The sequence below is a fragment of the Microtus pennsylvanicus genome, chromosome 16 (genome assembly GCF_037038515.1).
Source record: "Microtus pennsylvanicus isolate mMicPen1 chromosome 16, mMicPen1.hap1, whole genome shotgun sequence".
NCBI classification, from domain to species: Eukaryota; Metazoa; Chordata; class Mammalia; order Rodentia; family Cricetidae; genus Microtus; species Microtus pennsylvanicus.
This window is the reverse complement of record NC_134594.1, coordinates 15,166,907-15,192,152: the sequence shown is the minus strand read 5'-3', so window position 1 is coordinate 15,192,152 and position 25,246 is coordinate 15,166,907. Positions and strand designations below refer to the sequence as shown.

The 25,246-nt window shown below is 41.3% G+C and overlaps 1 protein-coding gene across 1 annotated transcript in view; it reads right to left on the bottom strand.

Moving 5' to 3' along the window:
- The window catches only part of Fat4 (FAT atypical cadherin 4), a 133,302-nt gene that overhangs the window by 4,694 nt on the left and 103,362 nt on the right, over window positions 1-25,246 (bottom strand). The window contains exons 10-16 of the mRNA XM_075951076.1: window positions 15,819-15,923; window positions 10,839-11,146; window positions 8,742-8,827; window positions 7,793-7,972; window positions 6,479-6,603; window positions 4,713-4,930; window positions 308-569 (exon numbers count right to left, since the gene is read on the bottom strand). Coding sequence (XP_075807191.1) covers window positions 308-569; window positions 4,713-4,930; window positions 6,479-6,603; window positions 7,793-7,972; window positions 8,742-8,827; window positions 10,839-11,146; window positions 15,819-15,923 — 1,284 coding nt within the window. The remainder of the gene's footprint in view (window positions 1-307; window positions 570-4,712; window positions 4,931-6,478; window positions 6,604-7,792; window positions 7,973-8,741; window positions 8,828-10,838; window positions 11,147-15,818; window positions 15,924-25,246) is intronic.

Sequence of the window (25,246 nt, the reverse complement as noted above, 5' to 3'; positions counted from 1 at the left end):
CACACAGGACTGAACAGACAAAGGCCTTGAGGACAAGCCAAGCATTGGAGCAGCCCGTTCTTCAACCAGATCTCAACAGTACAGACGAAAGCAGTTAATGTCACAGTCTCTCTCAAGACAGTTATGTTGATTAGAAGATTCATAATTACCAGTATCAGAAATCCAGCTACACTTGTAAAAACTACACGGGGATAAAATTACTCTGTGGAAGAAAGTCATATGCAATCAACTGGACTTTAACCACCACTTCCTGTTAGCCACCAAAATCACCTACATCTTGAGGAGCGGATTCTCCTGAGGCATTTACCTGTCTGAGTGTCTCGATGGGCTTGGTTGGGTGGGATTCCTCCCAGAGATATGGTAAGCACCTCGAGGCCACCGAAGTCCTGCGTGAGGTGGACGATGTCTCTGTTGTATATTCTGTCTACAGACAGCACGGTGGTGCTGCTGTTCTTTGAGATCCGGAAGGTGTGCCAGTGGCCGTCAGCAACGTATGCTTCCGGGATGCTTCTCTCCACCTTCCCAGCAACACCTGCATCTGATGTAAAGTGCACTTTGCCGTTCTTAATCTGTAAGAGGCGTTGAGAGCAATGCACCTATTAGACGTGATATCCTTAAATAAAAAATACTTTGTTTAAAGTATTGAGCAATCTGAAGGAGCTGGAACGGATGAGGAGTCTATAGTAATATAATAGATTCACCTACCTCATCACTGCAAGTTCAGACAGCATGATTGCTTGTTTGCAAATTCTAGTGGGTTTTCATTTTATATGTAACTACTTGAGGGGCATCTAACTTTTCAGCACAAAACTGAAATATTGTAGTGATTAGGTAAACGAAATAATTGACACCAATTGTGATTATTTGTATTTCAAGGGCAGAGGAAAGTATATTAAATCACTAAGTTTAGTAAAAAGGCTAGAATAGTTAAAAGACAAACAACAACAACAACAACAAAAAATGCAAAACCAAAACGTGAAGGGGAAGCTACAAAGGCAGAGTAGGTGGAAAAACAATGACGGAAGTAGCTTTACCTTCCTATACCACAACATCGGAGTTTCAGACAAAAATGGGGCTATTCATTTCCAGGATGAAATACCATAAAGTAAAAGAGAGATTTGGCCAAGACTTCACTACAGCTGTCTCTTCAATTTATCTAGAGGAATTTGATTTCTTTCAGCAGAACACTGGGTAACAGGACACTCCAGTTTCCAGCTTGTAAGTTTCCAGTGTTATGGGCTGACCCTTCAGAAAATGAATAATTTGTAAGGCAAGATGAGCCCCTGGGTCAGAGAACACATTCCCATCTCTGCTGCCAGGTAGGACTGCTGCCCGGGCCCAGAGATGAAGTGTCCTAGGAGCCACTGAAGGGAAAGCAGGGGTCAGTTGTGTGTGTCACTCAGCTCAGACTCCATGTCTGTACGCAAGAAACACTTCTGGAAAAACTGGAAATCAGTTCGTTTGTGCTTTGTGGAAAAGTCACATAACAAAGTTATATACAGCAATCATATCGGAGTGCTTTAGTATGGTATTTCCCAATTAAAAATATTTTTAAAAGGCTGGGTGATGGATCAGTGCTTCCTCTGTAAGCATTAAGCCCTGAATTCAAAACCCCAACATCAACATCAAAGTTGGGTACAGCATTGTGCCCCTGCAACACCAGCACTTAAGGGCAGAGATGGAAACCATGGGAGCTTTCTGGCTAAACAGCTTAGCAATACATGAGGCTTCCAGTCCAGTGAGAGACCTACCCAAGGCAATAGGGCAGTGGACAGCAGAAGACAGAAGTGCATACACCACACACTCACACACTGCATACATATGTTACATATGTGAGTAATATGTATATATAAATTAAATTCTCAGAGGACAGCTGTTCTATGAGTCTCCAATTCTTCTAGCTATCGCCCGATACACTCAAATTACCCAGAATCTCCTTCACCAAACAACGTTGCTCATTTTCCCTATCAAGGGTGTGTGTGAGTGTGTGTGTGTGTGTGTGTGTGTGAGAGAGAGAGAGAGAGAGAGAGAGAGAGAGAGAGAGAGAGAGAGAAAGAGAGAGAAGGAGGGAGGGGGGAATAAAAGGAGGAAGGGAGGAAGAAGGGGAGAGAGAGGGAGAAAGAGAAGTAAGAGGATGGAGGGAGGAAAGAAGAGAGGGAAGGAAGAGGAGGGAGGGAGGGAGGGAGAGAGGATGGAGAAGAGAAGTAGGAAGGGTGAGGGAAGGATGGCATGAGAGGTGGGGGAAGGGAAAGGGAGAGAAAGAGAGAGATTGAGAGTTCACTAAATAGAGAGTTTAAGGAAGAAATACTAAGCACCTGAGTTAAAAGAAACCATGGTTCCTGGATGGCCGGCAGCTAACACTAAACGCACATTCTGTCCCCATCTTCCTCAACCACACTCCGGCAGACCCAGTCATCTCTTGCCCAGCACAGTTACTTCGTGAGTTCCTTTTGACTGGGTGCTTTTTCCTTTTCTACTCCTTTTACCTGCCAAGGTCCTTGCTTTTGAAAATCTGCTGCTCACAATTTTCTCGCTAAATGCCTTGACTACTAATAACTGGTCATTTTGCCTAATTCTCTGTTTAGCTCTGTGGCACCATGTTGAGGCGGTGCCAGCTAGCATCCAGCTGAGCTTCACAGTGAGAACGACAGACCCTATCATTCAGCCTCTTCCTAATGGAGGCTTTCACTCCTCAGATGCATTAGCATGTTGACCAAACTGCTTGGTTGAAGGAGAAGGCAAACATCAGTGTGTCGAATGTCATTTAAATGGCATGGGGACTTGGAGACAGCTTCAAAAATAATCCCATGCAAAGACTGAAGTGTGGCTTCTCAGAATGGAGGAACTCTGAGTAGAAGCCACTCAGGGTCCCCTCTCAGGAGGGAATGGAGTTCTGGGCAGATGAATCCACTGTAATTACATCATAGCCTCTCTAATTGCTTGCATCTAATTTGCTTTTCAATGGAAATGATCAACAGCATTTTTTTTACTCCATTTTAGGTAGTTCTATGTTTCGTGAGTTATATTGATTGGGGGACCAGGATATTTGTCTAAGGAATGAAATAAATGTAAAGTGAACATTTGAAGATGTCCTTGTAGGAAACTGGAGCTTTGTCGCAAATGCAGGACTGACCGAGATTTTTGAACACATGGTTCTCTGTTGGGGGTATTGTGTTTATTATAAGAAGCTCAGCTCTGGTCTTCAGCAACTACATGGTAGCATCACTCTCCAATAAAAACATCTCCAAACACTCTCAAATGATGGTAGGGAGTAAAAAGCATCTCCATCTAGAAACAAATGGGATAAGGAAGGTACAAGCAGATCCCCAGGAAAGAGAATGGCTTTCTGTGAGACTTACTGAAAATAGACACCTAAGATAACCAGGGAGAGTCGGTTGCAAAAACAAACCTGGGAAACCGAAACCTAAAATTTAGGGATGACAATCAGCATTATTTTCAATATAATTTGTGAATTAAATCAAGTAATTGCTAATACTTTTCTGTGTCTCAAAATATTGATAAGAAAAATAAGTCATTAATCATGGTTTTGTTTTCTTAATAATTTACTAAAATGAATCCAAAAATATCAATAGACTTATAAGACATAGAATGAGCTTGTGAAACGTTGATGAAACTAAATACAAGCTCTCCTGGGAAAATTGGTGCGAACGTCTGTCTATGAAAGAAGATGGTTCTCATTTCATATTCTCAGAAGGTCACAGGAGGTAGGCAAAGAATGACTCATGGCTCATAAATGACTGACTTGGACTTCTACCTACAGAGAGGAAAAGTGAAGTAAAATCCCAGAGACAAATCTGTCCTTATTGACTATAAATTTTTAAAAAATTGAATTTTTGATTTTATTTAAAGAGAGCAGGGGGATGGCTCAGTGGGTAGATTGCAAGATGTACAGGTGTGAGGACCTGAGTCTGAATCCCCAACACCCATGTCCATAGCTGCAAAGGAGTCAAGTAAAGCCCAGCACCCATGTCAATGGCTGCAAAGGAGTCGAGAAGATCCTAGAAGCACACTGACCAGCCTATGCTCGAAAGCAGACATGAGAACTCCAGACAAAAGAGAAACCCTGCTTAAAGAGAATAAGGCAGAGGGAAGCCACCCCATGTCACCTTCTAATCTCCATAGGTTTGAGGATACATTTCTCTCCCTACTCATTAAAATTTATTTGGAGAGATGAAAAGAAATTTTACTTACAATAAATACCCAAAACATGAAACTTTGTGGATTTGACCTAGGTAATAAATAGAATGCCATTTCAGAATGAAGTCAGATAATTTCTACATAGTCTAATCTTAGAATTTAACCTATATTATCAGTTTTGAATATAATCCTTGGTGAAAATAATCCTCCATAATCAAGGCACATACTTTTCACGCTTTATTTTGCTTATGATAGAAGGCAAAACAACACAGATTTTTATCAGGAAAAGCAGACGTGACTACCTTTTCTGTGTTACCTGTCTGACCGTGGTTTTTGCTCTAAAACAACACAGAGGTATTTAGAAACTGGCCCTCTCAAATCTTTGTTACTCTGGCCCAGGCCTTGGAATCATTAAGAGTGGATGGTATTGGATCACTGCCAAACTTAGGTCAGAACTTTAAGGCTGAAAAGGAAAGGACAAATGTTGTGGGGAAAGCGACTGCTGCCCCAGAGCAGGCAGGGTCATCAGAAGGGTCAGCACGGGCTCCTCTCACCTTCACCGTGGTATAATTGCTGCTTTCCTGGATGTGGATCAAAATACCGTTCTCACTCCGCGTCCTGAATTTTACTTCCAGACTATTGACACCGAAAGGCTCCAACATGGCATCCCGTATGCTCTGTGTCAGCAAATACTCCCGCTTCTGGCTCTGACTCATGTGGTAGTCCAGGCGTCCTTTGCCTTCTAGTGACAAGGCAGTGTCCGGAGTGACAGCTGAAAGCCAGAAGAAAGGGAAAATCTGAAGACTTTCGCTAGACTTTTTTTTTTAGGGCATTCTTCAGAGGGACACAAGGTATTAAAAATGACAAAAGTTCAAGATTCTGAAATTACTCTTCCTGGTCCTACTCTGAGAAAACAGTTTCCATTTGTGAATAATTATGTAAGTGTATTGCCAATGGTTGAGTCCTTTTGGATCTGGGAAACATAAAATCCTTGATGACAATCATTAATCACTTGGGGGACTTGTCATCCAATCTCTGTGCTATGGGACCGAAAGGCTGGACATGGACGACACAGCCAACTGCTAAAATGCACAATTCAAAACTTGAACCAATTTCAATGCATTCCTGAAATTATTAAGCAAGTATGTTTTTATAGTTGGAAACCTTTGGCTCTTTAGTCTTTAGTCCCTCTAGTCTCTAATTTTTAGAAATATGAACCCAAAAAATTGTCTAGTCAAAGATTTTTAGCTGCAGTTCTACCTGGAGCCATTGCCATGGATGGTTCATCATCACAAGCAATGATATTTAAAAAAAAACTCTTAGTCCAGAAGTAAGATATCTGCATTTATATAACCAGTACCATAGCTCAGGAAGGGAACGTGGGGAAATGGAATCAGGGGTAACTCTGTCCTGGGTCACACACTCTAAACAGATAAACAGAATAACATGTGCAGAATTATATCTCACATGAGAAAAATAAGTCTCAGGGCAGCTCAACTCATTTTTCTTTTTCTTTGATAGCCAAGCTACTATGATACATCTATGTTGACCGCCTCTAAGATCTTTTGGATTATATTGTATTTCAATGTTATCGCTCATTTCTCTTCATTTTCCTATTACGGTAGCAATAAATGTTTCCTTAAAACATCACCAGGCCCTAGTGGCCGAATTAAGTAGTAGTCATTCATTTCAAAATAAAGCAGTTCTCATAAAGGCGGGCCCAAGGCACAGGGTAGAATAGAATACACAGCCTCCAATGAGAGAGCAAATCTTTACTGGTGACTTGAATATCACTGATGTTGTGATGATCGTAACACTGGGGTTTACGTGGGAAGTTATTAATGAGAAGACTGAAACAATGCTGCTCAAAAACAACTTAAAATAAACTATGACTTTTATTTTAACACATTGACTATCACACAATATTTGGAGCTGTGTGTAATCCAGTGATACTGTAAATTTTATCTGACAAATATAAAAATCTGACCAGAGAAATAGCCCTCAACAGTAGACAGAAAACATTTATCTGCAAACTGAGTATAGTTGCTGACTTTAAATTTCCCAACTACCCAAGAAGTGACGTAAAATGACCCAGTGGTACATTTATAAGGTGAAACTGACATTTAGTTAAGATTCAATTCTTTGAGGGAATGCTACTCCTCTTTATATGAAAAAGCCAATTTGCAACTGTCTCTCCCTTCATTTGGCCCACGTAATGTTTGCCATGTTAGAGTCAAAATGCAGCAACTTGCTTAGGTGCACCTATTTATACTTTCTGGGGCTGTGACAGCATGCCGTGAATGTGACAGCGGTGACCTACATTTCTCACAGTACTTCCCGGTCAGGCCCTCTGTGCATTGGCACTGCTGCCATGACCAAAAGTCCACACAGGTGCCACCGTGTTGGCAAGGGTTGCGAGCGCACGTGCCTTCTAGTCTAGGACACCTGTAAGAGAGTTACAGAAAAGACGGGTAAAGCACTAACCAAGAAGAACAACATTTGACAAGAAGCAGACGCAGACTGATCAATGTGCTTAATCATGGGTTTACAGTATAGGAAGGGGCTTGCCCCAGCTACCCTGCAGCAATTAATGGCACAGAAATCTCATAACATGGTCTACCTCACGCCAAAAGAGAAAGCTAAATTAAAGTATCTTCTACAATGACAACCAATGATGTCAACTTCTGAAGGACCACCATGGTCCAGGAATCCCTTATTAGCATGGTCCAGGGCCACATATTTACGTAGGTCCATGTGCATCCCACAAAGACACTCATAATGATGGCCCACTTACAAGCCAGGTATGATACCAGGCATAGACATAAGTGAATGAATGAATCCATATAGTAAAGGAAAGAGGCTTTGTTTTCCTGTGTGAATGACAGACAATAAAGGGAAAAGAGGAATATGCTGTTTGTTAGACAGAGATCGTCTGCACAGATTGAAGAGTGTATAACCTTGGAGCGTTCCTGTATCTCCACATTGAGGGTAAGGGGAGGACATTTGTATTTAGATTTCAAGAGAAGTTGATTTCAGGTTGAGGAAAAAGCAGTGGGAAGTCCTACTGTGAACTAGGATCCCAGGGTGTGTGAAACAACAGGAACAGAATGACCAGAAAGAGGGTGCGGGCAAGATACAGCTCAGGCCACATCATGGAAGCTCTGTCAGTTGGGTAAGGTAAGGCCTCAATCTGGAGGCTTGGGATGCTAAGTATTTAGATTTTCATTTTTTAATGATGAGAAAATCTTGCTGGGTGTGGTGGCACACACCTTTAATCCCAGAACTTGGAAGGTAGAGGCAGGAAGATCTCTGAGAGTTTGAGGCCAGCCTGATCTACAGAGTGAGTTCCTGGACAGCCAGAGCTACACCGAGAAACCTTGTCTTGAAAAACCACCAATAGGTATAGGTAAGTAGATAGGTAGATGCATAGATAGATGCATAGATAGATAGATAGATAGATAGATAGATAGATAGATAGATAGATAGAGATAGTTGAAAGAGAGAGGAAAGAAAGAGAGAAAAAGAGAGAGAGAGAAAGAAAGAAAAAAAGAAAGACGAAGGAAGGAAGGAAGGAAGGAAGGAAGGAAGGAAGGAAGGAAGGAAGGAAGGAAGGAAGGAAGGAAGGAAATCTTACTGGTCAAGGATGCCTTGTGCTGCCAGAGCCTGGCTGGGCTCCAGGGGTCGCCCGTTGACGGCGAACTCCATTACACACCCCACAAAGTCATGGCTCTCCACCTGTCCCTTCCTCTGAAGGATTGGCTCTAAGGACCTGATTCCTCCAACGGTGACTCGGTTTGGCTGAACATCAAGAGTCCTATGAGAATGCGAAAGGGTAAAAAATCTCAAAAACAACACAAGATATTTTGGTCAATTACTTCACTTTCCCAGAGCGAGCATCCAGGCCACCATCCAGCCTAAAGCAGGTGTTTTCATGATTGCTTGGGTTTTACATTACAAAGACAGAGACGCCTATGGAATTATATTTTCAACTATCCACACTGGATGCACACAGCAATGCTGTCAGCAAAAATGAGCAATCTAGAAAAGACCAAACGCACAGATGCCAAGACTGTTACTTCTACAGGTTGCAAGGTTCTTTAAGAACACAGCAAGCCCTCCAGCATGTCGATAAAGACAGTGGGTAGGGGTCACTATCCGTCTCCACTTCTCATTCCTTACAAAATCCCTTCTGCCTTGGATTGGCCAGTACTGCAATTCAGCTTGAGCGCTATTTTAAAAACATGTCTCAATTATCCCACAAACGTGAAAAGAACGTGCCTGAATGAGTGGCAGTCATGCTGTACAAGCTCACAGAACTCAGGAAGCATGAGAGCCTTTCATGAAGGGAAATCTAAGCAGTCCTGGCTACAGTAGACACTGTTTCCTTTGAATTTACCCCTGACTCATCACTTTGTGACTTTTTAATCCAGCATTAAAATAATGTTTCACTGACAGTAGTTACTTTATAGTATGGATATCTCTTTGAGGGGGTATACAACCATTTAGTATGGAGAAAAATTATTTAAAGTTCTTGTAAATCATCATTTCATTAATGATAAGCATGGAGTTATGATTTTACTTACCAGTCATCCGAAACGGCTACATTGCTGACGGTGCAGTAGCCTGGCTCCTGATTCTCGGAGCAGGAGTCCACAGTTAGAGATGCTGCCTGAAATAAGAGAGGGGACAGTCACCACAGGCCTTCCAATGACATCAGCCTCCCCAGTAGACACCTCCAGCACTGCTCTCAGGTGGGGATAATTGAAATTAGCAGTACTATGATTTTCTTGATTTAATGTATGCATAACATATCCTGTAATTTGCTTCACATTTGAAGTTATGGAAACAGGTCCCCTTGGTATCTTGAATTCTAATTATCTTTCCACATCAGAGTGATGAGCCACCTTTGAAACAGTCCTCTTCCTTGTGCCTCATTTATATAAGAGAGAATTAAGAAGCCAGTAGTCTTCCTGGAAAATCTCTACTCCATAAGATTATAATTTCAATAAAAATATTTATTCTGCTATTCAGTGTCCTAATCTTTCAAAATTTTTCAAAAGACTTATTCTATCTGCCATATTTGCGGAATGATTATGAAAGTATGTCATATATATTAAAATACACGGAAATTTATGTTTTAAACATTTTTCTTTTTATGACTGGAGCAGACTGTGGGGCCACTGGCAGTGGCACCAGGATTTATCTGTACTGTTTGTACTGGCTTTTCTGAACCCATTCTCTTTGGATGGATACCTTGCTCAGCTTTGTACCTTCCTCAAAGCAATGACTTACCCTTTCCAAGGAGTGGATGGGGGATTGGGTGGGAGGAAGGTGGAGGGAATGGGAGGAGGGGAGAGGGGAGAGAGTGGGAACTGGGATTGGTATGTAAACTGAAAAAAGATAGTTTGTTTTCTTAAAAAAATAAAAAATAAAATAAAGAAAAAACTTATTTCATATAATCTATTCTGATCATGGTTTCCCCGCCCTCATCTCCTGTAGGAACGTACAAACATCAGGTAAGTGCCCTCATCAATGTTAAGACTTACTATTTCAAATAACAGTAGCACACACCTGGGTCAACAGAATGCATTGCTGCATGCTCAAAATTTCTCAAGGATTTCAGTCACAACTGACAGCCATTGTCAGACAAGTTGAGGTGTCACAGCCCTCTAGAGCTTCCTGTGTACGTGGATTTATGAATATACCTCTTGATCAATAAAAATAAAAAAAAAAACCTCTGTGTTCACAAGACCCATGAAGGGTTTGAAGCCAAGTTCTTCCCTATGGGCAATGGTCAGGGAGACCGCTGTTGGCAGAGACAACACTGAATTTCCACATTATTCTCTTCTCCACAGTGAAGCTGGATGACCCCTGTTTGTCAGTAAGAGTCACCAAAAGCCAAAGCCTTTCCTATTTTATCCAACAGCAACGTGAGTGTGAGGTTCAAAATGTGGTGGTGTAACAGATAGCCCCATTAGGGAAAGGAGCCTTCCTAAGCGTGTTCTAATGCCATGATACACGCATCTGAGGGCAGTATCAACATGGCACTGCTTTGTGCTTCCCACACATGACTGTGGGCCATGGGCTAGATTTTAAGAATCAGTGGAAACACCACAAGGGCAGAATCAAGCTCAATAACGCATCTCACGTGCGTATAAACATGGTAGATAACAGGTTTCCTGTCTTATAATTAAGCCGTATTTATGATGAATGCCAATGACTTCATTTTGTGAACATTGTTCATGAATTGGGGGCTGTCCATAAACATCGCTATTAAGGGGCAAGATTTAGAAAAGGTTATCATAGACTTCTCACATCTCAGAAACTATTAATAGAGTCCATTTATTGCTACTGTCCACTGAATAATAAAATATTAATTTTAAAACACACGATTTGTTTGCTTTTAGTATACCTAGCAGCTACTGGAATCTCCACAAACTCTTGTGAGAGACGTGAATATTTTTATCACTTTCCTCTCAAGTAAACTATAACAGATGTTATCACTTTGGGGGACATCTTCTCTTCTGATCACACGTCCTTTTCTTGAGACAACAGCACAGTTGTCACCCAATAAACACACGCCCTGCCCTTTGCTGGTCACCCTCTACGCAGGCTTCCCAGGAGGAATGTCGGATGGCTGCAGAGCAGCGGCAGCGGGCTGAGGGAAGAGGGGGCCTCACCATTCCTGCCCGCCGTGCAATCACCGTGTGGAACTCTCCATCCGACACTTTCTTCATAGTGGTCAGTTTGTATGTCCCGCTGCCCAGGTTATAGGAGAACCGGAGTCTTTCTTCCGCTATTTCCAGCGCCAAGAACTCTGCCCGTTCTCCTGTCTGGTTGTCGTAGTTATAAAGCAATAGAGCGTGGCTTTTGATAGTTGCAAACTTGACATAAATGTAGTTGTTGTTGGGGTCCAGGCTGGGGAACTCCATGTAGGACAGCTCCTCAAATCCATAACTGTTCAGTTCACAGTGCTTCCCAAAGACACCTGCAGGGGAGAGAGAGATGGAGAGTGAAGTCTAGTTATGTTTCCTTTAGTTATTCTTAACAAAATGTTTTCAGTTATAATAATGAATCGTACAGGTAGAATTTACATTATCGTCACCCCTTCCTCAAGTGTTACCCTAAGTTGCCACCTTGTAACTAGAGGCAGCTCCACGGTCATGCTTGGCATGAAGCAGATCTTGCTCACAGAATTGCAAAAAGAAGACACAGAAAACTATATGACTTATGAGAGAAATGAGATTCCAATGTTGTTTTCTGAGTTAAGAATTTACCTATGTGTTCCACAATTTCAAAAATTAAAGATAATAGGAAGGAGTATGTTTGAGAAGAGTTCTCTCCCCAAATACTTGGAAAATTAGTTTGGTGATGTTTGTAAAATTTACTATGCTATAATAGTCAACCATAATACATAATTATATTGTATTTTACTTCATTTTACTCTATTTTATGGATACATGGTTTCAGTGTAGCCCAGGCTGGCCTGAATCTCATAGAGATCCTCCTGCCTTTGCCTCCTAAGAGCTGGGATTAAAAGCGTGCACCACGACCAAGGCCACGATACATAATTATAATTCTTAAAAACCATATTAATTCAATTAAGGACAGTAGATTCATTTGTTTTGACTTAAAAAAAAAACAACCATTCCCCCACTCAGCGGTATTTTCCAAGGCCACAGAATGAGGAAAAGGTATGCTGCCTCCAGCACAGAAGTCAGCATTTTAAGATCAGCTTATTAGTCATGTTCTTTAATTTTATGCAAATGGATCTTTGCCTGCCTTTGTGTCTGTGTACTACTTTTACTCCTGGTACCCACCAAGGCCAGAAGAGAGCATCGGGTGCCCTGGAGCTGGAACTGCAGATGGCTGGGAGCCACCATGTGGGTGCTAGGAATGGAACCTGGATCCTCTGGAAGAGCAGTCAGTGCCCTTCACCACTAAGCCCTCCCTCCTTGGGATGAGTCACAGGGGGCTCCTTTGGAGTAATTTTGCTTAGCGTTTCCATTTGTTTGCACAGCCTGTTTCTATCTTGACAGTGAATTTTGCTGATGCTGCTGCACTAAGCCAAGTCCTTCTCCCCACACACTGGTAGATGTGGCTGACGATTGGAAAGAAACCCACAGCGGCAGGCAGGGTTTATATCCAGCTTTGAAAAGGTTTCATTCTTTAGTTTGGATTTTTATGTCTATAGTAAATGCATTGAGTTAGAGTCTGGGAATAGCCGAGCTCAAAGGAATGAACACCACTATTTCAGAGAACTTAGAACCGAACCTCAGTCAGAGAATCATGGGAAATAGAGGAAAACATCAAAGACATATACTCTGATTTTACTTAACTATTTTGACCGCATCACATTTTCTATCCAGTCATTGAGATAAAATAGCCGGGAAGCTTTTGCAAAGTATACATAGATTAACTTGTCGTTTTCTGTCCAGGCAGAGATAAAAGTCAATAAACTGACTAGGAAATATGTACAATTTATTACTTTAAATCTTAAACCAAAGTTAAAAAGTAAAAAAAAAAATTAGAAGAATGATACATATGTAATATAATGTGAACCTAGGCTTCATATGTCATTGCTTTACATCTACATACATTATTTAAATATTGTGTATTTATCCTCTATCATCTATCTATCTATCTATCTATCTATCTATCTATCTATCTATCTATCTATCTATCTATCTATATCTATCTATCATCTATCTATCTATCTATCTATCTATCTATCTATCTATCTATCTATCTATCTATATCTATCTATCATCTATCTATCTATCTATCTATCTATCTATCTATCTATCTATCTATCATCTATCTATCTATCTATCTATCTATCTATCTATCTATCTATCATCTATCTCTATCTATCTATCTATCTATCTATCTATCTATCTATCTATCTATCTATCTATCTATCATCTATCATCTATCTATCTATCTATCTATCTATCTATCTATCTATCTATCTATCTATCTACCTACCTACATGATGCCTGTAGGGGCATATATCATACAAGTCCTTATCTCTACACTGAATGGCGGCCAGACTTCCAGGCCATAGTTTGCACCTGGCCTCACAGAAGTTGCTCGCCTAGCCCTTACAGACAAAGGGTCAGGATATGCTATTACAGTTCTGCTCCTTTTGTAATTTGGGGGACTCCTGGGATAGAGATGTTCATTGGGCCTAGTGACAGAGCTGGCATACAGAGCAGGAAGATAGGAAGACGTGACAAAAATGGGACTAGAAAGGTGTGGACAAGGGTGTGGACATGACTAAAGCCATTCACCTGGTTACCTAGGACACAGGATGCTAATGAATTCCCCCCTCCGTTTACGTTTTGATCTAAAAGCTGTTTGGAGAATAAACGCGGTAGAATTTTCAGGAGGTGAACTCAGGATTTCATGAGGGATCACTGAGAATCTCCCTCCGGATAAAGCCATGTGAGTTGTGTCTTTAACCCCACGCCTCCCCTCTGGTCTGGAGAAATAATTTATGTTCTGGGATGGCACCAGACCCCGACACATGCCTATCATCTACGTAACTGTCTAAACCTACGTACCTACACATCTACGAATATGTAAATGAATCAAAATCTAACGAACAAGCCTTTGGCTGATGCGACTATAAAGGGAACATTTTTTTTTCTAACCTCAAAACTCCAAGGAAGGTAGTGTTTGGGGTCTATGTGTCACCGCCCTGTGTGTCACCACCCCGAGTCTTTGAGGCATTCCCATCTGCTGCTTCTTGTGTGTGTCACCCACATTGAATTTGAGGAGGCAAATAAATTACTTTTCCTTCCAATTCAGGCTGTGCAGCCTGGAACGATGCATTGGATGGATGATGAATTCCAAGGCTTTTTATTTTGTTTTTCTTTCTAAATGCCTCTCTGGTCATCTGACAAGGTCTGCATTTCAGCAGCGCTTTGGGGGTTTTGCCTTTGGAAGGAATTAGCTGGGACCTGGACTGCCAGCCTCGTGTCTACTGTAATTTATAGTATGGTTCCTCTTCCCCCGGGGATGGCTGCAGCGTGAGAGAAGGTCCATTTGGGTCCCGAGGTATGACCCCTGACCATCCCCCTCATCCAGTGGGTTTTATATCAGCACCATATGGAAAACGATCTTAGTGTTTGGCACTAGTTGTTCTAAATACGCACACTTGCTAGTGCAATGGCAAGGAATGCTAACACTATAAACACTCTGTCAGTCACTTGAAAATTATTTTCCACTTTCCACTCCAATTTATTTTTTTTTCTTTCCAAAACACAAGTTAAATCATGAAGCCTGACTGTGGGAGCTCAAAGAACTGGCCTTGTAGGAGATCAGAGGAAATGGTTGTTTTCATAGGGACAGACTCTCACTGCTTTGTGGGCATTCTGATAAGACCCTAAAAAAATGTAATATTGGCATGAAACCAGCAACGTGCACCTGTTCTCCAGTTGCATCCTCATGGTGCAATTCCTTGCCAGTTTTCCTGACTTTGAATAAATTGCTTCATTTCTGAGCCTCAGAAACATCGTTAAAATTGATTTTACCTAACTATATTTTATTATTATCATTGTTATAATAATTATTAGTGCTTCATTTATGTGATGTGGGGACATCTGAGTCATAGCACACATGTGGAGATCAGAGGGAAGGCTTACAGACATGTCTTTGGTCACTAGAAACTCAGTCTCTCTCTACAGACACTAAAACTGCAGATCCCAGGCCCCTCTAGCAGTGGGAACACAGGAGGAAAGGCAAGAGAACCAGCTTTATCCTCCCTAGAGACAGACACATCCCCAGAGATGTAATCTGTTTCTGAGGAGAGGTAAGGAAATCTTAAATAGACGGATTAGTCACAGTTGCTTGCTGCCCTATTTCTGGGTAATATTTGAAGGTGCCTTGAAGAAATCAGTAGATGCCACGAGAAGGTCTGATAATGTCCATCAAGAGAACACAGTGGTAGAGTTTAGTATTAGCTACTGAGAATTATCTGCAACAGCCCGGATGTACATTTAGTTCCCAAACTCATCTAATAGAAATGGTTGAATTAATGTAAAAAGGAAACAAGAATCCTTTGACTCTTCTTAGAGATTTGATATGGAGTTGAAAGTGTTTGGAGGATATTTTAAGTATTAAGCTAAATGTTACAAGAAGGCGTCCATAAGGCTATTATTATCTTGAGTTCTTTTTCTAACAATAATTAAAATGATGTACTTGGTAACATTTCCATAACTGATTTTAAAATAGTTAGCATTAAATATTTCACTTTACTTGAATGCCTTTTGCAAAATAATTAATAGTCTCTTAATCATACATTGCCATAGTAGACTGCTCACCTATTCACAAATATATATATATATATATATATATATATTATATACACAAACATATGTATATATTATATTCAAAAATATATATGCATATATATGATTTGTATGAGCAGGGTCTCTTGTAGTACATGCTAGTCTTAAACTCTCTATGCTTCTAAGGATGACTGTGAACATCTGGTCCTCCTGCCTCCTCTCCTGAACACTGGGATTATAAGAGTTCACCACCATGAGGTGGTGACAATTAAACCAAGGCTCAATGCTGGCAAACCATCTACCAACTGAGCCACATCCCTAGAGCCAGTCTCTAGATCAGTATAGCAATGGATACATTCTACTCACCGAATGGGCAATGGCAGTAATAGGATTCCACACCGCTCTGACAGGAGCCACCGTTGAAGCAGGGATTGCATTCACAGTAATTGACAGAAGATTCACACATTTTCCCTAAAATGTATCAAACTTGTTAAGAAGACTTAGAAATAAATATACTAACCACATCAACTGTAACTATATGAAAAACTACATCCTGCAGGAACAAATCCCATAGAGACACAGAAGCCCCTCTACTCCCCAACAGGTCACTGGGATCATCTCTCAGAGTTTTGTATCCTATCCAGATGCGCTATTATAAAGATCAACACAATTTGTACATTTTGCGTAGCCGTTTTGGAGAGAGGCGTATTTTCAAGGGAATGTCATGGTGAAAACATTCAAATTATTCCCCTGACTTTGTTCCTCCTGTTGAGGCTGCACCTTCACATTCAACACTGGGAATGGAGTGCAAACTTTGACAATTCCATTATAGGGATTTCATTGACTCGGGCTTCTGAAAGGAAGAATTGGTGAGGCTGAGCTTGCAAAGCTACATCTTTACCACTCAAATAAATAAATAAATAAATGACAGGAAAAAAGAAGTGTCCCTGAACTTATTTCATTCCTTGTGTAAAGAAGAACAGGAAATAAGAAAACACATCAATCACTTTCAAAGTCTTTCATTCATTCTTTACCACAGGCTACACACTTTGTCTCAGATAATAATACGCTGTACATTTTCACCATATAAACGCTGTTCTTGTAGACCTTGTTAAATCCGATCCATTAATATTGGGCTGGGCAGAGAGTACATAGAGAAATAGAAACTAAAATGGCAGAGAACTGACTAAAGACGGCATTTTCTTTGTCACAGGAAAGAAAGCTCCTCACGCCACAGAGGAGTCCTTTGAAGCTGGAGGTTAGCACTGTCAATCTGACAGCACACTGAGTCACTGAGGACACAGCCTTTGCGCTTGTCTGTGTGGGGGTTTCCAGATCCTGTCGCTGGGGTGGGAATGTGCAGCTGAAGTGGGGTCCCCTTCAGTGGACTGGAGCCCAGGGCTAAAGCAGAAGGGCAGCCGAGTGCCAGAGTCCACCTCTCTGCCTTGCTGTGGATGTCATGTGACCAGCAGTGCCTGCTCCTGCTGACATGACGTCCCGAACTATGAGCCAAAGTAAACCCTTCCCTGGCTAAGCTGCTATTTTCGGCCTTTTTGACACAGACACAAGAAAAGTGACTAATATGGAAGCCCGTTTCCCGACTGAGAGGTGACAGACAATGGCGCTGACCGAGCAAGTTCCCTGCTTCTGTGCTCAGCTCGTGCTGGGCCGGGCGAGCATTTGCTCTCTTGGCAGCCAAAGAGCACTGTCTAAATCCTGTCTTCTTTGGTTGCTTCCTTCTATGTAAACATGAATAACTGTTAAAGTGCTATGTTAATAGATCTATTTGAGAATCACTAGTTTCCTGATGCTAACACTGAGAGAATGTAGTTTCTAGTTAATTTCGAATTATTGAGATTTAGACTCTTAGTGTTATAGTCATCTTCAACAAATCTGTTTCCAAGTGTGCATATGTATGTGTATGTGTGTGCGTGCTCACAATATATTGGTGTGTGTGTGTGTGTGTGTGAGTGTGTGTGAGTGTGTGTGTGAGTGTGTGTGTGAGTGTGTGTGTGAGTGTGTGTGAGTGTGTGTGTGAGTGTGTGTGTGAGTGTGTGTGAGTGTGTGTGTGTGTGTGTGTGAGTGTGTGTGTGTGAGTGTGTGTGAGTGTGTGTGTGAGTGTGTGTGAGTGTGTATGTGTGAGTGTGTGTGAGTGTGTGTGAGTGTGTGTGTGTGAGTGTGTGTGTGTGAGTGTGTGTGAGTGTGTGTGAGTGTGTGAGTGTGTGTGAGTGTGTGTGTGTGAGTGTGTGTGTGTGAGTGTGTGTGTGAGTGTGTGTGAGTGTGTGTGTGAGTGTGTGTGAGTGTGTGTGTGTGAGTGTGTGTGTGAGTGTGTGTGTGTGAGTGTGTGTGTGAGTGTGTGTGAGTGTGTGTGTGAGTGTGTGTGAGTGTGTGTGTGTGAGTGTGTGTGTGAGTGTGTGTGAGTGTGTGTGAGTGTGAGTGTGTGTGAGTGTGTGTGAGTGTGTGTGAGTGTGTGTGAGTGTGTGTGAGTGTGAGTGTGTGTGAGTGTGTGTGAGTGTGTGTGTGAGTGTGTGTGAGTGTGTGTGAGTGTGAGTGTGTGTGAGTGTGTGTGAGTGTGTGTGTGTGAGTGTGTGTGAGTGTGTGTGTGTGTGAGTGTGTGTGTGTGTATGCGCACATGGAGGCCGTGTGTCTATGCCAGCAGTGTTCCTCAGTGACTATCCACGTTAATTTTTGACCTGCTGTTTCACTGAACCCAGAATTCACTGTCTTAGTGAAGGTGGCTGGCTAGTCAACTCCAGGAATCCCCCTGTCTCACCTTCTCCAACTCTGGAATTACAGGCGCATCATCACGCCAAGCTTTTAAAGCACATCTTATGGATCTGAACGTGGGCCCCCTCAGAAGTGGCAGCCAGCAGGCTTCCATCTGTGCCAATTCCCCAGCCCTCAGTTGCTTTTTCAGTACTAGGTCCTGGACTTAAGAGGCCGGTGTATGTATGCACTCCGCAGAGCCGTTTCTACTGCACTGGTGAGCCCTTTCTGTGTCTTGCAATGCATATGTTTTGTCCCCCTAGTTAGTGAAGGCTGACCACAGACAACGCCTTACATCACAGCAACTTTGCTCTAAACACATCTTAAGCTTTTGTTTAACTCATTCTTGTTTTCGTGGCTTGGTGCTGAAGCCACAGTGGTTTGAGGCTGACATTATAAATCTGAGTCAGGCAGGTCTCGTGGCACTGCTGAGCCCTTTCTGGGCATCACAGAATCACACATTCAGTATTTTCCTTTATAAACAGCATCAGCCGCCCTCTGACACGGCAGAACACAGAGCACATTTTCAGAATGCTCCTGGACTCTAAGGGGAGAGCAAGAGAATAAACAAGTGACACATTTCGAGGCACCAAAAATAAGTTCGTAGTGTGGTAGCAGTGAGACACGGGCTAGACTGTGGTATTGCAAGCTTGTGCTGAACTTCACACCGCTGATGATGGCTAGAAACACACCCCCCTCCATCTGGCAACTCATTTTCCTCCTGGATAAGGCATACACCTTTTTAGAAGTATGCTTTTTTTTTCCTTATTAAAATGTCATCATTATCCATTACAGATTTAAGTAAGTCCTACTAACTGAACTCTTATTTTCCTACAAGAAAGTCATACACCACATCCTTCGTTTACTGCGAACGAATATGTGATGTTCACATGGACTAACGGTGTAAGTACTGTTAGATTTCTCTACTCCTTTTTTATCTGATTTTTTCTTTTAGAGTCATGCTAAAAGTGACATATATTATATATGTGAGCCTATATATCTTACAGGCAGTGAATGTAAGACATAGATCATGGAGACATATTAGTGGGCTATAAAATGAAAGCCTCATTTCCTAAAGACAAGAGACAGGGATGCAAGGACAGAGAAACCTAGGCTGGATCATGAGGAACGTGGTCTCCCAAGCTTTGTAAGAAATAGCAGGTGTTTTTAAACCCAGGTGGCTAATCCCTTAAATTTCTACTCTGGTGACTGGAGAGATGGCTCGGTAGTCAAGGGAAAATCCTACATTTCCAAAGGACTGGTGTTGTGTTCCTGGCACCCACGTCAGGTGGCTCATAAGTATCTATAACTTCAGCTCCAAGGGATGTAACGCCCTCTTCTGACCTCTACAGGCATTGCACTCAGATACACATACTACGACGCAGACAAACACACATATACTGAATTAAAAATAAAATAAACCATTAAGAAACTAAGTCTAACTTGAGTTTAATAGTTTTGTAAATAATATCTTTTAATTTTTCTATTTAATAATAAAATAAATTCAGATGTCCTTTTGTGTACTTTTAATATAAATTTCTTGTCATTCACAAATGATAACTTTCATGTAAACATCTAAGTTTCACTTAAATATTCACTAAAGGTTATTTCGGATAGCTCAAAGAGGAGTGTAAAAACACCCTATAATAAATATAAGCCTTGATAACGCATTTCAAAATATACAGCAAGTAAAGTCAAGGCTTCTAGAGAACAGGAAATATTCTGAGAATGATTGTCTTCACAGCCAACAGGTATTTTCAGGGGGGGGGAAAGCAAACTATCCTTTTGTTAATTATTTCAATTTAAAGAAGTTTTACTCTCAGAATTTTTTAGAAAATAATAATCAAAAATATATAAATAACTTCATGAGGGAGTTGGTTTTGTCAGAATATATGAGTTATTCACCATTTAAAGGCATAGTTCTCAGTTCTCCTTTAATGGATAAAAATTATTTGAAATTCAGTGTATCGAAAGAGTTGGTCGAGCTAGATATTTATATTCAAAGACACACCTTGAAAGAGTAAGGATTTGATTTACATTTCAGAATTTAAAAGTGCCACCAAATGTCTTCTCAGGTGTTTAAAGTTCAGCTTCTAAGTCCCAGATGGGAACCAACAGTCAGTCCTGAATTGTTCTGGGTGGGTGGGTGACCCTGCAAAGCGCTTCTGTTGAGGGTGTAAGGTCAGGCAGAGACGGCAGATCCCAGTCCCTACAGCATCTCCTGGGCTGATACTCTGTGTGCCGCAGCAGTGTAGAACCCAATTTTGGCTCATTAACTTAATTAATGTTCCGAGTCGATCAACAGTCCCTACCAGAGCCTTGTCCCTTGCAAGCTCTCTGGAAGAGGCACAGAACAGATCTGTGCTCTTTTGTGATATTTTGATTGTGTTCTGACAAATAATGCTTGCTTGGAGTCAGGGTGTGGAGGCAGCCACTAGCTGACCAAAATTAACCATAGAGGTTTGGAAGACTGTAGACAGAGAGGAGACAGAAAGTACTAAGCGGGATTGAGAGAGGATCTCAACCTTTTTGGAGGGAGGAACAGAAGAAGAGGTAGGAAGTGACTGGTGGCTGTTCCCTGCTTCTCTGATCTTTCGGAATCTCACCATGATATTTGACTCCCAATTGTTTTAGTATATTAATTTTTAATTATATTAACGCTTCACTGCGTGGCCGTCATGTGAATTGCCACAGGTAGTAAATGCATCAGCACAGGGGACTGCGCACATGCATTTACTACCCTCGTGAGTGCTTTAAAGAATGACTTGCTCTTGCTGCTTTGACATCAGGCCATTAACTGTGCTGATGATAATCACTAGGTATCATAGACAAATGGAGAACTGCTCCGGGTTGTGAAGTTTCTGATCACATGGAAAATGGAAACTAGCGAGGGTGAAAATGCATGTGTAACCTTGACGTGGGGTGTCCACAACACTCCTGAGAGTACAGTTTAAGTTTACATGAAGTGCTTAGTCAAAGATGCATGATCTGCAGCAGAAAGTGGGAGGTAAATTGAACTCAGACTGAAGACGGAAATACCTGTTCAACAGAGACTGAATACTGAGGCTTTGCTGAACACAGGCTGAAGACGGAAGTGTTTGGTGAATGCAGACTGTCCCTGTTGGGAGTACCTGCAATGCATTTATTAAGGAAAAATATTCAAGGCTTATTTGTTCCACACCATATATTTTTTGATAATTAGAGAGGAGCCAATCTACCTATTGGCTGTTAAACAGAACCATGCTGTGTAGACAAGGATTTTTTTTTTTGAGGTCCTATATTTGATGGGACTTTCTGCTTTCCCGAACACAACTATTCTCTGCCACCACAAACACTGTTCCATCTCTTGAGTTTATTATACACAGAAGAGAAACGGAACAGAGGAACTATTGCCAATCCATTTTGTATGCAAATAACTCTATTAAAATATTGTATTGCTAATCTTTAGGAATGTGTTATTCATTCTGAGGATTCATGCTTGGAATAATTTTTAAAATATTTATTATTTTTTGTGTGTGGGGGGGTGATTTTCCTGCTTGTTACATCTGTCCACCAAGTGCATGCCGTTCCTGTGGAGGCCAGAAAAGGGTGGCAGAGCCCCTGGAACCAGAGTTACAAAGGTTATGATCTGCCATGTGAATGCTGGGAGCCAAGCCCTTGTCCTCTGCAAGAGCAGAAAATGCTCTTAGCTTCTGTCGGCTCTCCAACCCCTCAGAAACTTTTAAAGTTAATTTAGTACCAAGTAGTTATTTCCGCACACTGTGTAAGCTGTTTCTATCCCTTTTTTCAGGGAAAGGTACCCCCAGGGAATTTAGTTCATCAAAGTATTTTTTCTTTAGAAAGCTGTGCCGTGACTACTCACAGAGTTCTTTTCTTTTGTATCACACACCTCTGTCACCACAGTTGTCACAGCACTCACATAGAACTTGGGATTCTCTTTTCAATATCTTATCCTCTGTCCGTTCTGTGAAAGCATATGTTTGGCAAGCTCCTTAGGAAAAATTGCTATGTACAGCCTGCATATAACTTTTCTCTGTCTGGAAAAAATGTATACTATAAATTGACACAAAAGTGATGAATGGACAAATTTTAACTCCCCGTAAAATAAGAAGACATGCCTCGCAGCACAGGGAAATGTCACATGGTAACAAGCCCAAGGCATACTTCCTAAAGCCACACTGACTTGTGCCCATACTGTGGCAAAACCTAGAAAATATGTTCAGGTGTTCCATAGTGAAATAAACTTGTTATTCTCTTCTACTCTACTCGGAAATCCTCTCTGTAACATGAAATTTAAATTGTAGGAAAGTGTACTTAAACAATAAGACTACTCACTTTAATACTGAATGTCAACATGCTGGGATTTAGAGTCACCTAGGAGACACAACTCCGGGTGTGTCTGTGAGCGTGTTTCCAGCAAAGTTTAACTGAGGTTCATGAATGTAGGTGGCTCCACCCTTGACCTTGAGTCTTGATCTGAATAAAATGGTGAAAGTGCTGAGGGCAACAGTGTGCATTTCTCTCTGCTTCCTGACGGGGCAGCAATGTACCCACCCACCTTCCACCCCTTCTTCCATGCTTTCTATGTCACGATAGCCTGTCCCCTCAAACTGAGCCAAAGTGAACCCTCATCCCCTAAGGTGATTCTGTTGGGCATTTTATCATAGCAATGAGAGAAGGAACAAATACAGAAACATAAAGAAAGTGGGTGGGTGTCACAGACTCACTGTTTGCATTTTCTTTTGTTTTATTTCTAGTAACTAAGGATTTGGAACCTAAGTTATACAAAAAGCAATAGTCAATCTCTTTATCAAACATTCATATAAAATTGGCACATGTTTACTATGTGTAGAGTTCTATGCTTACTCTGGAAAATAACATTCAATAATTATAAAACTGGCAACAAAGCAATTATAATGTTGCAGTAATCATATGCCCTCTTCCTGCCTCCATGACGTGATTATCATTTTTATGTTTACAGCTTTATGGGGAGTTTTCAGTCAGCCAGACACTCCCCACACAAAGCTGCTAGGAACACGTCAATCACAACCTCTCACTCTTCTTACCTCTTCTAAATGTTAGAAGAGCTTCCCATGCTGAGAAGAAATACAGCAATGCCTCCCCTCCTCCCTCTCCCTCTCTGAGTGTGTCTCTCTGCATGTCTGTCTTTCTGTCTCTGTCTCTACCTCTCTCCCGCTCTGATCTGTCTGTCCTCCTGCATGTACATGATGTATATGACACAAGGATCACTGAACAGTAATAGTTTGTAATTTTGTAGGCTTTAAAATGTAAAACACAAGAGAAGATCTACAATATTAAATGGAATCTGAGAAAAATACATGAGGTGAAACAATTCTGTCAGAATCATATGGATATGTGTTTTTGTGGTTACCCAAACATGGGTATAACAGGGCACTGCCATAAGTTGACATCTACCAAAGAAGCTTGCACCTGTGGTCCAACCCCACTCTCTCCCTCCTCTCCCCTACCTCCTTAGCTTCTGATATTGGCTGCCATAATTTTCTTAAGAACCTTGGAAACTATTTATTTCCATAAAATGGTAGCCACAAACTAAAAACTCATTTAGAAATCAATATAGTCCCTACGTGAATATTCTTGACAGACTTGAGACAAGTAAACCACAGGCATTGGAAAAACATGTCAAGAAATAGCTAAGGTAGGGACCTGTTAAACATGACGCCAGTAGCCTCAGCAACAAAACTAAGAATCCACAAATTAAGTTGCATAATATTAGAAAGCTTGTGCACAGCGAAGGAAAGAATTGAGTAGGGGAAAAAGACCGAATGGGAGAAGATCTTTGCTAACGATTCATCTGACGAAGAACTAAATATTTGAAACACATAAAGAATTTGAAATACTAAATACTAAGAGACTAAGTCATCCCACCAATGAAGAATCCGGTGAAACAACCAGTTCTCAAAGAAGGAGCCACAAATTGTCAGTAAACATGGGAGAATTTTTTGGCATCCTGAGCTACTAGGAAAATGTAAACTAAACCAGCATTTCTTCCCATCCCAACCAGAATGGTCACCATTAAGCAAACGGATAATTCAAAATGCCATGAGGATTAAGAGAAGGGCAAGTCCTGTGCACTGGAGGAATGAGAACTCATCCAGCTCACCAAGAGAAGGGCAAGTCCTGTGCACTGGAGGAATGAGAACTCATCCAGCTCACCAACAATGACCCAGTTCTTTCACAGCCAGACATATGTCCAAAACGCTTCCTAGCCCACCATGGAGAAGAGTGTCCACTCATGCTGCACTTGCCAAAAGCTGGGGAATGAAAGCAACCCAGGGGTGTATCACCGGATGAGTGGACAAAGAACACAGGAGTGACAAGTGGATGTGAGCCACCATGTGGAGCTGAGAACTGAACCTGGATCCTCTGCAAGAGCAGCTTGTCCTCTCACCTACTGAGCCATCTCCCCAGGATCCTAGATTTTATATATATGTATATACACACACACACACACACACACATATATATATATATATGTACGTATGTTTGACAGAAAAGGTGACACGCAACTGTCCTGTGAATGAATGGGATTATAACAGCAAGAAGAAGAAGAGAACGCGAGAGGACGGTAATAAACTATTATTATACACAACGTGTGTGTAAAAATGTGTTTAGGAACCATCATTGTGCAATGAGTATGAGCCAATAAAAAGAAAACCATGGAATCTTAAGGAATTAGTGAACACTTAGGGAATAAAAATGCTTCAAGATATGTATGACCAATTCACATGTGAAGAAAATAAAAGGTTCCATGTCTGTTTTGATTTAGTTCTGTATGTTCTTCTGTGCCTAGCTTTCTCAGGTAACATCTCAAGTAACATAATTCCTTCTGGTACTCCATGAATACACACAATGATTAAATGTTGCCTGTCAGGGTCATATATAAGCTACATAAAAATAAAGAATATAAAAGAATGGAATTATAAAATAAAAAGCCATCATATGTAGCCAGTGAAAGCATTGTTGTAAATTCTGCTGTAGAGGTACAT